Genomic DNA, 15,083 nt, shown 5'->3' with positions numbered 1-15,083 from the left:
GGCCAGTCCCCAACGCAAGTAATCTACTTATATGGCTTTTCTATGCTATGCCTATGAATACGGCTGCCGTGGGAAACAAACGAAGTGCCAAGTCGCACTGCCAATTCAGCCATACGCTACTATTCAACCACTCAGTCCCAATCTTCGGTAGCATCTTGATAGATCAGACGACTCACGACGCTTTTCTGGAGTAAATTTGCATACGCAGACTGAAAACGCATGCTTAAAAGGGGGCTTGCAGCCTAGAACAGAATTACACCTGCCGGCGAATCAAGTCTGCTCACGAAAAACATCAAGGGCTCTTGATAAAATATGTTTCAGGACAGCTGACTCGAGTTTTATATCTGTACTTATGTATACGAATGGAGCGCAACCGTATGGATGATTAAGCAATGGTTGACGTTTTTAAGATTTACATACATACATACATACATACATACATACATAGCGATGTAGCTAATAGAACAATAACTAGAAAAGACACTTGAGAAATATTTATTGCTCTTATTGTTATGATGCTAACGAAGTTGTTGTTACTTCGCGAATTGACAAGACGACAACCGAGACCGCATTACACAGACAGATCACTTTCAGACCGCCAAACTTTTGTCCATGTTCCATAAGAATGACTGTTGTTCTGGACGCGTTATATAGATATAACAGTTGGCCTTAGGGATGCATATTTTGAAAAACAACGGATTAACTGATCAGCTGATGGAAAAATCAGCAGCAATTTATCATCAAACTTTTTCTCAGTGGAACTTAGGGGAACCCAGTGTTGTTCTGTAGACGGTGGGATGAAAACGCAAACAGGGTGTGAAGCGTGATGGCTACGCACGACGATAAAGAGAAGAAGACAATTTATTTTCCGGAAAAGGAATATCAAACTGGCCAGTAAAATAAAAACGCTCGACTGGCGAGCGAATTGACAAATCTGATTGGATTTCTGTTCCGGATTGTTCCCCGCTAGCGTCTTTTCGACTTCGGCCCGAGTTTGCGACCTAGAGGGTCCTTTTGGCAGATCTGTGAATGAGCAAAAGCAGTTGGCATATCTCTCTGAAAGTATTGTCCCACGTTTGAAGCTAAACAAGCACTCATTGTAGTGTCTCAAATGGATATTGAATAAATGAAATATTTAAACGTCAAAGATAACGGGCAATTTTAGAATGCGAGCGCCGCATCAACAGCTGAAAGCCTATAGTGGTATCACCAATAGCAGTTTATCTCTTTTAAACTATATCAAACCTCCAATAAATAATTTTAGCTGACTGAAAGTTGAATAAGCCTATCATATCTGCGGTTATGCGGAATACGTCCTATTTCGTCTGCAAGTATTTAACAGTATTTAAGGATGATCGGGTTAGCTCCTATCTAAACAGACTAAGACAAACAAAAGATTCCGTCATCAGATAAGATTTAACTCCAGTCGAATAGGTGCTCTAATAGTCCCTGAGGTACCTGCCAAATCTAACTACTTAGCGTCAACAATATTCGTAATTTTCTTGAAGCTTGTGTGATGCAACGCAGTATGCGTAGGGCGACGTAGGTTTGCGCAGAGACACATGAAGAACTACTGAGGTTTTATTTTCAGGCAAACATTAATTTGCAGTTTTTTTGAACATAGGAAAACTCTGTTCTCCGGAGGCCGTGCACGTATTCCTTTGATCCACGTGCACCTTTTGATTCAACGGTATTATACTGATAACGAGATAGCTGTACGCAAAGCATGCGGTGGAAAGGCATTTGTTGAGGGAAGATTTGCGTTCGCTCACAGTATTGTGTGTCCTTATCCGAATTTTGATGTCTTGGCGATATGAAAATGTACCATTTGCGCTCTCTTTATGTTTGCCTTTTGACGAGTGTCTGATGACAGTGATAGCGGGAAGCCTTCATCTGGTACGTCTGCTCTTAACATGATTGGCTCGTTTGAGGCCTGTTTTCGTGTCCACGCGCAAAATCCTTACACACACAGTGTATCTGACTTTTTTTTGCTAACAATTTTGTACATCAAACAGAGTGTATCCTTCTCTCGTATATGTTTTTTTTTTTGTTTTTGCGTACCTTTCTTACCGGAGGCCGTATGTGTGATCTATCTATGCAATATCCTGAGTGGCTCATATAATGCGTGAGGCGCCATGTTGTCGATATGGTTTCGCATATAGATTACTGCAATATGCTTTGCCATAATCACTTTTCAAAAATACAGACAAAGGGAGCATACAAACGCATGTACTTCGTTCGGGCGTACGAAATGCTCGAAGCCGTAATCGGTAGCTGTTTCACGTATTTATCTAAATACCATTACTTTTCGCACGTAATCTTCTGCACGAATATTCGGCACTCCATTTTTTTTTTTACTTATTCTATTGCTTGTTTCATTAACGAAATACTACCCATTGGCAAAACCTGATATAGTATTTCATAGACTTATTGTTTACCGCTAACTATTTTTGTCATATCTTGTTGTAAAAGCGTGCAGAAAAATCGGTTGTGAACGAATGATAGTTTCCCGTAAAGCGCGCAACTTTGAATCTGAGTTATTAGATTATTATATTATAAGTTGACTTCACTCTGTTGATACCTTTTCACAAAGCCGGCTAACATAGGTGACCTATTCCTCTTTTCCTTATTCTCACTATGATAAAACTCCCACAGAGCTCTTAAGCGCTAACAAACCACTCGTACCCGCTAAAAACGACGGTCAACGTTTCGTTTAAGCAACTCAAATTACGACGATTCGCAGAAAAATCACTAACGTTAATATACATATAGCGAAAGCAACGTCGTATATGAATAATTACCTGAGACTGAAGTTTTCCTTCCTTATAAAATTGTTTCAGTAGAAAAAAAAAACACTGATGCTCGTAGAGTTTCGAGCGAGCGGGTAGCATTCACCGATGAGGCCGGCTGTTATTAAGCCGATGTTAACGGCGAAGAACGAAGATTACATTGGATCCAAACTAGTTGTTCTACCGCAATAGTCTATTAAATGCGACTGCATATTGTAGCTTTATTGGTAAATCAATACTTTCGGTTAGAAAAAAAAGTGCCCAACGAAGGCCATGTTACTCTCGAAGGTCTCCCGAGAACTTTTGCGAACAGTCATATTAGCAGAGCATGGCTTCACTTCAATGATGTTTTACATATAGTGCTTTCGGGTTGTCACAGATCTGGCTATCTCATTCAGGTAGCATATGTAAGATAGAAAGTAACAGCTTGAAATAATTTGTATACCCCAAGCCATCTATTTATCTGAGAATAGTACTGCATACTATGTATGTCCAGCCATCACTTGAATAACTTCTATATCAGGCTTTTTTTTTCCTGTTCGGAAAGTTCGTTTCCCTTTAGCTGGCTTCAATGATCAGTTGCAGTGATATAGTTTTTTTTTTTTTTTTTTTGTCATAAAACATACTACGACAAATTTTCTTTGCATTCATGGTCGAGGCAGTAGCGGAGCGTTATCTAGCACATTCCCATTTCTGATGTAAAAAAACGAAAATGTTTATTGGCTTATGGGTAGACAGCACTGGCTGTGTCGCCCAGTTATTTTCAGCGTTCATGTTCAACAGGAATCGAGTAAGTTGATTTATCATATCAATGTGGTTTAATAAATCTCCGGCAAATCCCCAAAAAGCTCAAAATCTGTTCGGAATGAATAATCATTCTTCCGGTCCAATCTGTATGCTTTTCTAGTGCTATTATACAATCGACGCTAGGTCCACCAGTAATAACAGCCTGAACAACGACTTTTTTTTGGGCCTGAAAGATTACTATAGGATGGTAGCATTTAGCCGAAGGTGACGCACTAGTCGATCAGTACCATATCGCCTTCGACTTACCCTACGATTCCACGAACGGGAAATCAGCTACGCGTGATGTTGTTAAGCTTCGTTTTCATTTTTCTAAATAGATTTAGCAATCTGTGGACAACGATGCTTTAAAGCCTTCTAGCCCGAAAAAAAAACTTACGAGGCAAGAAATGGTCCTAAGTGGAAGCAGTTCAAAAGAGGGGTGCGAAGCCTGAAGCTTCTCGGTGAAGCACCAAACCTCGCGTTGTTACGACAGCAGCAGAAATAGGCTAATGTCAACGAATGATAGAGAATTCGAAATATCTCACATAGTTAGTACGATATGAATAGTTATAACAGTGTAACTTAGCAATCGCCTCTTGCAATAACGCTAACGTTAAAACTAGCATGTGGCGGACTGTTTACGGCAGCAACAAAAGACGTCCTTTTTTCGCCATCCGCTTGTGTCAGTTACCACGGCAGTTTGTGTGCAGGGGACACGAGTTTTAAACTAGTCCCAAGCGGTTTCGATATTTCCTTCATTAAAACTACCCACCGTGAAAACAAGCTATAATGTATTTAATGAAACTATTTATTTCACTTTGTATACAAATATCTCCCCTCCCGTGAAACTTTCTTTTTGATTTAGGTTCTATATGAATAGTATCTCGGGCAGCATCCCTGATTCTGCAATTGAATAATCGCTGGCTTAAGACAGCTAAAGTATGACTACTTCATTCTTCACTTGCACGCACGCTTGTTTTGCGTAACCTATACCTATACGCCGTTTGGCTTCACTGAAAGTGTAATACACGATCATATGCCTAATATTCAGCACTATAAGGCTCTTGTGGAAAGAAGTTTCGCTTCTACAATAGACGATATCTGGTCAGAAAATTAAATAGTGCCTATATATTGGCTGAAAAATAAAAATGGTACCTGTACCCCGAGTCTCGTCGTACCGTTTGTACGTTTAGGGCCATAACGTCTAAAGTTGGTATGGCACAGACATAACTATATTAATTCTTTAATTACAGAGGTTCTTATAGTACGCTGCCAGCTGACTCGTATGTTTCAGTAACTACAAAAGGAAACAACAATGAAAAGAAAAATTCTCGAGACGCACAGCCAGTGAAGAAATAATTAAAGAAAGCATAGTAAAGGTTCTGGACGCGTGTTTTTTTTCAGCTTAGGATACGTATCAGTCAGTGTATGGACCATTCTATTAGGGTTTCTGAGATTCACTCATCGATGAAAATGATTCTCGAGGCCATTTGCAACCCACCCAAGAAATATTGCACTCTGTAGGATATCCTCCCAATCGAAGTATCTCATGGTTTACTAATCAACATAAAGAAGCCTTTATGGCTGAATAGAAAGAAGATGGCGGTAATAACGATCACTGCTCCGGCTGCTACCTGCTTTCCTCTGGGCTCGATCTACCTAACAAAAGATACAGAGATACGAGTCAACGGGCATTGAAGGATGCACCAGCGTCACCGTGGAACTTCCATGACATTGTCTAATGTAGTCGCTTCAAACAAGGTCAATAAGAAGATTTGGCCATGAATCTGCGTGCTAATCTGTGTAGTCTTCTGAGTGCTAATGCATTATTTCGACATAATAGCTGCTTCGGTTTCTCAGGTAGGCAACGTTATCCTATGAAACAATGAATGTGACGCATCGCAGATCCTCTAAGCAGTTTCCAGTTATTTTAGAATTCTAGTAAGTTTCTCATAGTTGAAACGGTAACTTATTAAATTCATTTAAAACGCACACTTACCGAGATTAAATCATCGACTTCTGCAAAATTGACTGCGTTCCCTTCGCTGTTTCACGGTAACGCTTCAACTTATCTAACGGTGCTCGAATGGATATTACAAAGTACTTAAATTATTTGATTCAAATAAATCAAGTGATAATTGGCGACAATAAAGGAACAATAGTTGTCTGTCAAACTAAGAACTTTTAAAAAAGTTGCAATGTTTGTTTTATGCAAAAGTGCCTATTGATTGCCAAATCACTATATTGTTAGAATAGTTTTTCAATGCGTTGTATATGGTGCGCTTGCTCAACAGGAGGGAGTCTGGGTGTGCTTCCACCAACTCTATTTGTACCCAGGTAGCACCAAAGGGTTATTGCGCCAACCGTTTTGAGATGTGGTATACACACCGCATATATAATATAGGTGATAGATGCTTTTGAGGCATGAAATGATCTAACTTATTACCACCACCGGCGTTTGAAGGTTATGAATGTGGTAAGACTTATTGCTGAATACTATTTATGCAGTACTCATATTTTGTAGAACCTAAGGACTGACTGTGGTACGTTGAATTCGCAATTAGAGTATTACAAAATATTTTGAATTTGCCCATAGTGATACCTTTGTGATGTTTATGTTATTTATCCTCCAGTTAAAAATTTAACTGTGATAGCAGCATACTAACATGGCTCCTGTTCGCTTGCGTACGCGAATTTATCTATCCATATTAGACTGTCCGGCCATCGGCAGATAGCGACTGGCGTACGGCAATTCGGGTGTCATTGTGACACTGTTTGTATAGCCCTAAACGGAAATGAACTTCTAAATATAACCGTATCAGTTGGGGAGCGAGCCGAAAACCTTGTATAATTGAAGAGCTGTCATCCTATTGTTCTTGTCTTCATTGGAGTCCAGCATGCTTCATTAGCGGCATGGACACAATCTTGAAGCGTGTAATGTATGTTCGGCAGCAAAACAAGTTTTCCGCAACCAGCTAGACATAGCAAACTTATTATCCTTTTCTAGACCTTCATTATGCCCACCTTATTTAGGTATGGTAAAAATAAGCGTAGGAGATCATAGTAGAAAAATACATAGAGTAAACCGTGACTTTGCGCAGCTTCTGTGTATAAATTTATTCCGCTTAACAGACCTACCTCTAGGCGACTAGTTACTCAGAGTCGCGATAGGTCCTTTTAGGATAGGATTTTTCCGAATAGGATTTTTTTGATTCGTGCATTCCATTGTCGCGCGCTTCAATAATACTGTCTCGCGCGAGGAATTCACGTTGCCCCGAAAACCGGCCGTATCGCCGGTGGCCACTACATGACGGTGTATTTAGCTTACCTTCTTGACAGCTTTATGCCGCGCTGATTTAACCGCTAGCAGCGAAAAAAAAAAAAAAAAACGCTGAACCCGTTCACTGGCGTATTACGGCAGAGAACGACAAATTTCAGAAAACGCAAGCTCTTTCATTTTTTCAGCTAGCTCTCATTGACGTTAGCTACATTTTGAGAGAAGCTATCACTGTTGCGGCTGTTACTTTCGAAATTATCGTTGTACTGATGTGTCTGTTGTTAGTCTAAATATATATTAAGCGAAGTCGTGCGTTGCATTGAACGCCAGCTTAGCGTTGTTGACGCTAGCGGTCCTGGCACATCACTTACGCTAGACAAATGCATCCTATGGGAATTGAATGAAGGTAATGCAGTTGACTGTGGTGCCGCAGCGAGTGACTAACGACGCTGCCGCCCCCGTCGCCACAACTACACGAATGCATAACAAATGCCGCTTCTATGACAGCTACGGTGAGGGCTGTTCCCGGAGTAAGTGAATGTCTTCGAAGCGACTCAAGTCACCAAATCAACAGTGAGATCACGGAACACCGTCCGCACACATGCACAATGTTTTTTAGAGCACGAAGTTTTTTTAAATTTGCGCGCCACCGAGAGACCTTTGATCTGGTCACCAGACTTAATGTAAATATTACGAATAACGCGTCGACTCTAAACAGGAGCCGATAGAAGTTAGTAGAAGTTGAAATCGAAAGGTCAGCTAGTTAGTTATATCTAACTAACTAGCTGACCTACGGAAGACATCAGGTTCAAACAGCAACAATTATGTAATATGCAGTTTTTAAAGGTGTAGTAATGTAAATTGTCATTACGTTCGCTAGATGGCCTCACGTCGACTTAGCGAGCCACACATAGCCAGGATTTGCTGAGAACCATAGAAAAAAAGACAGTTAGTACCCGTTAGGACCAATAGGAAAGCAAAAGCCATTTTACATTAAGCGTTATTACTAACAGCGGCCGGATTAGCAAGACGAAGGAGCACTTCGCCTGCGCTACTCGTATTTATAATAGATATATAATCTTTTCTATTATTTTATGGCTAGGTACCGGTTTCAGCGCAGCAAAAGATTATAAAATGTTTATTTTCTTTGCTAATTTGGCTCAATAATGAAGGAAGTGCTTGCTTGTGTGATCTAGCGTACAACTATGCTACCTTATGGATTTTTTTTAATTAGCCATATATGCCCAAGTCGAATTTATTCTAACGCACCAACTTGAAAGGTGTCACGTGAGTGAGTAATGTTTTTGTCTGACAACTTGCGGTTAGAAACGCAAAAACACAAGGTTTTCTAAATTAATATTGTTCCTTTAACGAAATGAACAAAACTGTTGCCCTTTCTTAGCTGTCGGTCCAGCCACTCTGGACAGTTAACCCCTTATGTCTGAAGCGCATTGTCTCAACGATCCCTCTGTAATTTGGTCAAAATCTGCATGCAAGAACCCCTTAAAACTTAGCGCTGCTTCGATGACACAGCATTGGAACGACAGCTTTGCCACCGTAGCGTCAATATGATAAAACTGTAATCCGAGGGAAAAAATACTGCACGAAGTTTAATTGAAGTTGGAATGATGCCGTTTCACGACGGATCCACAGTATTCTACGCGAATGGTGGACCATTTAATACTTGACATCAAAATGCATTATATATGTACATTTAGCAAAGCCACTTGTCATAATATCAAGTATTTATACCAGCCTGTTTTAATATACAGTGCCTGTAGTGCGTATATATATATAGTGCCTTTGCTTTACTCTGAGATCTGACAAAAAGATCCGTTAGGTCCCAAATGTTGATCGAAGTCAAAAAGAGGCTCGCGGGGGACAATTCGGAACAATTGGCTCGCTAGTCAAGCGTTTTTATTCTTCTGGCCAGTTTGATATTCCTTTTCTTAAGAATAAATTGTATATTCCCTGTTCTCCTATTTATCATCGTTCGTAGCAATCGCCCTTTATATTTTGTTTGTGTTTTCATCTCGCCGTCTACCGAATAACACTGGATTCCCTTAAGTTCCATTGAAAAAAAAGTTTGATGATAAATTGTTGGTGATTTTTTCACCAGCTGATCATTTATTCCTTTGTATTATGTATGTATATATATATATATATATATATATATATATATAGACGCAAGCCCATCGCAAGCGAAGTTGGCTTTATCCTCCGCTCATAACCTGTCTAATTCGAGTGGCTCGGCGGACTTGTCAAAAGAGATGAAGAAAACAGCAAAGTATAAACAGCCATAGAGGATTCCTTGGTTATAGTGTTACTGACATCATATATGAAACACTGCAGCTATAAATGATACTGATACCGTTTCAACGGATAACGTAAGACTGTGGTCAGTATGACACCTCACAGTTTCCGTAATAGTATTATATATGTATATATTTTAGATTCGAAGGTTAAGTCGGCTAATAAAAAATGTTCAACTATTAGGGAGCGAACGCTTTTCATAGAAACCTCGTTAACATCGTGCGATATTTGGTGACTTCGACTTGCCCCGGTGATCATTAATGTATACGAGGAACAAACTCACACAGAGCGTCGAAAATAGCCGAAAGTGCATACCCTACGCCGACCAAAGCATACAGAAATGAAGTAAAAGCTCCCTTCTACACGCTGTTTTTCTTTATCCATTATTGTAAGGTACCATTTGGTATTTGTGTATACCTCCTGAAGCGAAGTGCGCGAAACAGGGAATTACAATGGCTTTGGTGCACAATGTTTCCTCGTACTATATGTTTTCTGTCGCGGTTCGAATTTGCTACGCTCAATAAAATATTGTTGATATCTTGTCTCTATACAATTTTTGCTCCGGAGTAACAAATATGAAGCAATTATACCACATTGACACACGGTTTACTAACAATCTGTTTGTCGCGCCATTTACAGACAATAACCGGTTCGTTAACGCCAAATCGAAGTGATGGATCGCGTTTTTCATATAGCACAGCGTGGGGGGCCCTTCCCGAATGTGCGGCACAACAGGTATGCAGTGCCCTATACGTCCGGCTTAATCGGACCCAACCACTATGTCAGTGCTCGAGCGGGCAGTTTAAGGAGCCCTGTTCAACAACTGATTACGTCGATGAACACTCCATCAAATTAATCTCTTCTAGCGATAAGAAAAAGGTACGTTGCGTTAGCGTCATCACCGCCGTCCCGATATTACGTATGTGGTGTACACATTACGAGATTATGGTCAGCGTGCAGATACGAAAAGTGTTGACGGTACACTATTTCCCTTAAGTATAATAGCCGCTAGATAGGATTTTTGTGCATCCATTGGGACCTTGCACTGCCCGAAAATGATTACTCTATTGAGACTGGATTTGCAGACAATTTCTGTGGATACCTATACTGTCAAGGATGAAACGTGTGCTGTTGAACTCTGTCTTCCGAGTGGATTCGATGGGCCCGAGCTGTGTCTATCGAGAAAATCTAATTCGTTGAAATTTGTTAGTCCTGCAATAACCTATAACCGAGGTGCCGAGTTAGGGTTTACCGGTTCAAGCTTCGTCATATGGCATTGGTTTCAGATTCGTAATACTCAATACGTAGCCATCATATCATAATAAACCCGTCTAATTATCGAACATAATAGATTTCGTTTGGTATTTGTCCATGTTGCTTCTGTTATCATTTAAAGCATATTCTGCGTCGGATATTTTCTGTCCGATCTATAGTCGATCCGTTCCAGGTTGTGTTTACATGCAAATGAAATTTTGGAGGACAGCATCAAACATGAAATGTCTTGAAGATTGCGCTAACATTTCTTTGAAAATTAAAAACCAGCCTCAAAATCTCAAAGCTTTGTGCTTAGCTGCAAATATTAAATCTTACGCTTGTGGTTTTCAATTAGGTTGCATGTGATATATGTGTTTCCGTAAGAGGCTTCTGAAGATCGTAGTTTTCTTCGGCTAGGACTAGATTTCTCTAGTCCATCTACTCCATCAGACCTCAGATTCTACTCCATTAACACCTTAGAAAAAGCCCATTGTAGCGACGAAGGACCCATTTATTTACTTCGTACCCATGGAATGTCTTCCAACCTAATTACCTCAGACAAAGTCATCCCTCAGTGTTGAGCCCCATATCCACTACGACTATAATTAGGGTCAGTGTTCTCTGCGGACATTCTTAATTTCCTCAATACAAGGAAGTCTGTAGTCATCTGAGTAGCGTCCTTGAAATAGGACATTTAGGTAAATCATGGTGAATTATGATGCGAACCTACGGGCAGTAACTGGAGACTGTATGTGTACGACGAGATGTATCTACGCTCCCAACTCAAGTGTAAAAAAAATAAGAAAAATTAAACATGACGCTACATAGTAGACGACAGATTTGAGGTACCACGTAGGCTTACGTTCAGAATTAATAATCCACATGCATCCGCAGTGTGGTTTCAAAAGGACGTTCGCTATTTCAAAAATAAGTGCGATTCAGGCCAATGCCAGTACTGCATCTGCGTTTGTCAACCATCAAGTGACATGAGTCAATCTGTTATTCGACTTCAATGCCAATGATTGTATACGAAGCCCTTTTGTGGGGTGCTGTTTTGAATGCTAGATGTATATTATTTTGATTATTCGAATGGTAATCATCTCTTATTTAGTAGCAGCAATAACTAAGAAAATGTCCACTAATTAACACTTACTACCTGTCTAGCATTTCTAAATAATAAAAAGTGTGTCATCTAGATAATAAACAAATTCCTTCTATTATAGGGCTATAGTAGTAGTACAGATTTATCATTTACATGTTTTAAACATTATTCCCTCGCTCAATCTTTTTTTGACGATATTTTACAGTTTCGTGGGCAATGATTCCGCTCTTTTTCCGACTTGACATTTTGTTTATCGTTGAATCGATGAACGGGTTTTCAGGCCTACAACCTCGTCAAGGTGTGCGAGCCCGTTATGTCGATCCGACGATGCAAGTCGCCCCAAGATTGGCAGCTGCTTGCATTGCAGTCGACGCGTACTGGTAAGTCGCATTACCTAGTGGTTTGCCGTTGTCCAAGCGGTTCATCGCTGCTAGGACCAATAAAGCATAGCAATCCTCCGTACGCCAATATTCCCGGCATTCGCGTATACGGCATGTTGTGCTCACAGCGACGGGGCAACCGGCAGCTGAAAGGTGAGTGCTAATGTCTCATGTTGCATTGATTATGTTTGACCACGTCTCCAGAACCTACATCCTGCGTAACATCTCAGCACAACAATTGTTTTTACCTCGTGATATCGTGGCTTGACGTAAAATGCTAGGACCAGGTGAGGCACCTATTCCGCTAGGATAGAACGACGACCAAAAACAATGTCATTAGACAGTTACTGAGACATTAGAAGTGCGTGCGGAAGGTAAGAATAACCATTTTTCGTAAACGTTTAGACGAAACTGAGTATCGTGCAGCACCGAGGTAAATGTTCCGCTATCGTTTGCCAAAACCGTTTTATTGAATGTCTGTTACAGACCAATGGAAGATTTCTTATCACGATCTAGTTAATGTTGTTCTTCTTAACCTATAATGTTTCACTAATGCCCTATCATTTACTACGTACTCAAAGGCTGCATATACGTAATACGTGCTACTCACATGGCGGCTGGGCCTTCCAAAACGTTCAATGAGATTATGCTGATAATGGCCTCGCAAAGGGTTAGGCGGCAACCTGTAAAGCTATCGAGTCAATCCGGTCTGTACATATATTAACCCCCAGCAAGGCGGCGGCGATCAGGAGCATTGCAGTCAATCGCTTTCAAAATTAGGTCTCGGCCTCAAATGGTTTTATGAGAGTCGGAAGCGAACAGAACCAAAAAACATACGGCTTTTATATGTGCCAGTACATTTTTGTCCAATACGTGGCTGCTAATTATACTAAAATTTGCGTTTCAATCAGTATTCTCCCAAAGACCTTTTGTGATGAAATTCTTGGCAAGAAAGACCGATTCCCCCGTACAAGCGTTCAGGTTTCTACTGTCTATCCCTGTCTGTTTTTCCCAAGGCAGATACGTGAGTATGATTGCCAATTCAACTAACAACTTGAAAAGAGAGGCAATTAGTATTGTTGATTTTATTTTTTGACCATTTTAAATAAATACATTTCGCATGGTACTTTTTAAAGCTTCTGTACTAAAACACTTTAACAGGATGTTTGAGCTGTACACGTGCTGTCCTAGTCCTATTCGTACCTGAGCGAGACTCTGCCGGTTATGCCCTGAAGAATTCTATTATTTTCTACTTTTCTATCGATAATCGAAACGTACTGAATAATCAATTGTTTTCTGATTTATTCGTTCCCGGCAATTCGTTGGTTGAATTCGACTACAAACCCTTAACAACGATGCGGACGTGGGCGTGACATTCTCTGCAAACCATAATACAGACAAGGATCTACCGCCCGTCCCTTGGGATCGTGTGTTACACCTCGCCCGTCAGTCCGGTCTCACAAACATCACGTTACCTTTCAGCTAAATCAGCCGGACTTGTATCGATTCCATATCCCAAGCATAAGTAGTCGAGTTGTGCCGATTTTTACATTTATATAAAAATGTAGGTGAAGTATTGTTTCGTATCTTTTAAAAGCACGACAAATGAAGCAATGTAGATTAGCATCCGTTTGTTACTCGTCTATTTTTGTTTACCGACCGAATGGGACGAGGCAGGAAAAGTTAGGACGAAGCGCTATAATAGGAGTAACTGTCCTCTGTTAAGGATTAAAGAGAAAGCCAAATCTGTTGATTGTTTCCCAAATTATTTTAAGCGTCGTCAAATCTTAGTCGAAGTCCTCTACGTTATAGAAATCGCCGCTACTTTTGGCCTTTGCCTATTTGTCGATTAGGCTGGCGTCGGGAGGCATAGCAAAGTCAGGGAAGGTCACATTGTGCCTGCGCACAATAATTGGTGGACCAGGCCATTGGCAACATAAATCGACTAGGACGGAACTAGGTGATATTGTGTTATTTATATAGAAAACGTATGTTATTATTATTATCATCATCTTGTACGCATGGTGCGAGTGAGCGAAGTAATTTGGGAGCGTGAGCGTAAGAAACACGGCCGGACAGGAAGTACTATATTTGTAGAATATACCTTCTCGTATATCTTATAGGTAACAGTGTTGTTAAATGGCTGTGCGTATAAGTGCACAGCGAAGATCGTGTTATTCGTTGTACATTTTAGAGCAACAATTTGGTAAAGTGTGCAGTCGAGATAAAGTCACCACTCATAGGTAATTGTCGATGAGAACATCGATAATTGAGCCAAATAGGGAAGAAAAAGTAGACTGAATGGCAAAAGACGAACATGGCGAATCTACTGCAGAGAGAAGACTGGCCAAGAGAAGTGTTCCAACTTCGAATCTACACCTCTTTGTCGAATCAGCTCCTTACCCCCTTTTGTACATACAAACACAAATAGAATATGTTTATGTATATATACACACGTTTAAACGCAGACAGCAGATGACAGGTAATCTTAATGACAGACTATAATAAGAATAAAGATGTATATTTTAGAAAATGCTGTGTGTATTTATTTGTTCAACACGTTCCACGTTACCACGTGCGTCTGAATTTGCTTAATCGTGTCCTTCGATAAGATTCCACGACGGTGTACAACTTTTTTTTTTTTTCAGTTTATCACCGTTAAGTCGAGTTACTCCAGAACAACAGTGTCAAAGAAAGTTTATAACATCGATAAAAAAATAGCTACTTAGTTTCGACGTTGCTTCGATGGTGAGCGAAGTTAACTGTTATCATACTATTCTTGACAACTTTTCGTCTAAATGAGAGATTCCGGAAGGTCGTGTTATGGATGACCTCACAAGAGTACTTGACGATACCGATCCTGTTGTGCGTATTTTTCTCATGCATGCATTATCATATAAAATCTCTGTCATTTTTATTGATTTTATGCGTTTTGCACTTTACAGTCGAAACCGCATGATCATCGTCCGTTTTCGTTAAGCACACTATAGTATTAAGAACTCTATTAGTATAGGATTTACGAGGGATGTGCGTTCAACACGCAGATATTATTTCGGAATTCAAATTGATATGAATATTTTTCAACGATACTGAGCAGGGATATCGGACATCCGTTCCACTGATGAGTGGCGCCAAAAAATGTAGAAAAAAAAAAAAAGAGAGACGAAGTTCTTATGTTTCCT

The 15,083-nt window shown here is 40.2% G+C and overlaps 1 protein-coding gene across 5 annotated transcripts in view; it reads left to right on the top strand.

Annotated features, from left to right (window-relative positions):
- Positions 1-14,424, top strand: part of dsx-c73A (doublesex cognate 73A) — an 86,028-nt gene extending 71,604 nt beyond the window's left edge. For 4 of the 5 annotated variants that reach the window (XM_086975089.1, XM_086975088.1, XM_086975087.1 and 1 more), the window contains 3 exons: positions 9,805-10,044; positions 11,802-12,054; positions 13,299-14,424. In XM_086975089.1, the coding sequence (XP_086831215.1) occupies positions 9,805-10,044; positions 11,802-12,054; positions 13,299-13,387 (582 nt within the window). In that variant the 3' untranslated portion in view covers positions 13,388-14,424. Of the gene's footprint in view, positions 1-9,804; positions 10,045-11,801; positions 12,055-12,105; positions 12,189-13,298 lie in introns of all 5 variants that reach the window. The other variant, XM_086975086.1, reaches the window with a different exon arrangement.
- Positions 14,425-15,083: the final 659 nt, after the last annotated feature.

Source organism: Varroa destructor, unplaced genomic scaffold (assembly GCF_002443255.2).
Source record: "Varroa destructor unplaced genomic scaffold, Vdes_3.0 BEIS01000007.1, whole genome shotgun sequence".
NCBI classification, from domain to species: Eukaryota; Metazoa; Arthropoda; class Arachnida; order Mesostigmata; family Varroidae; genus Varroa; species Varroa destructor.
Note: the sequence above shows the minus strand (reverse complement) of the source record. Positions and strands in the feature narration are given on the sequence as shown.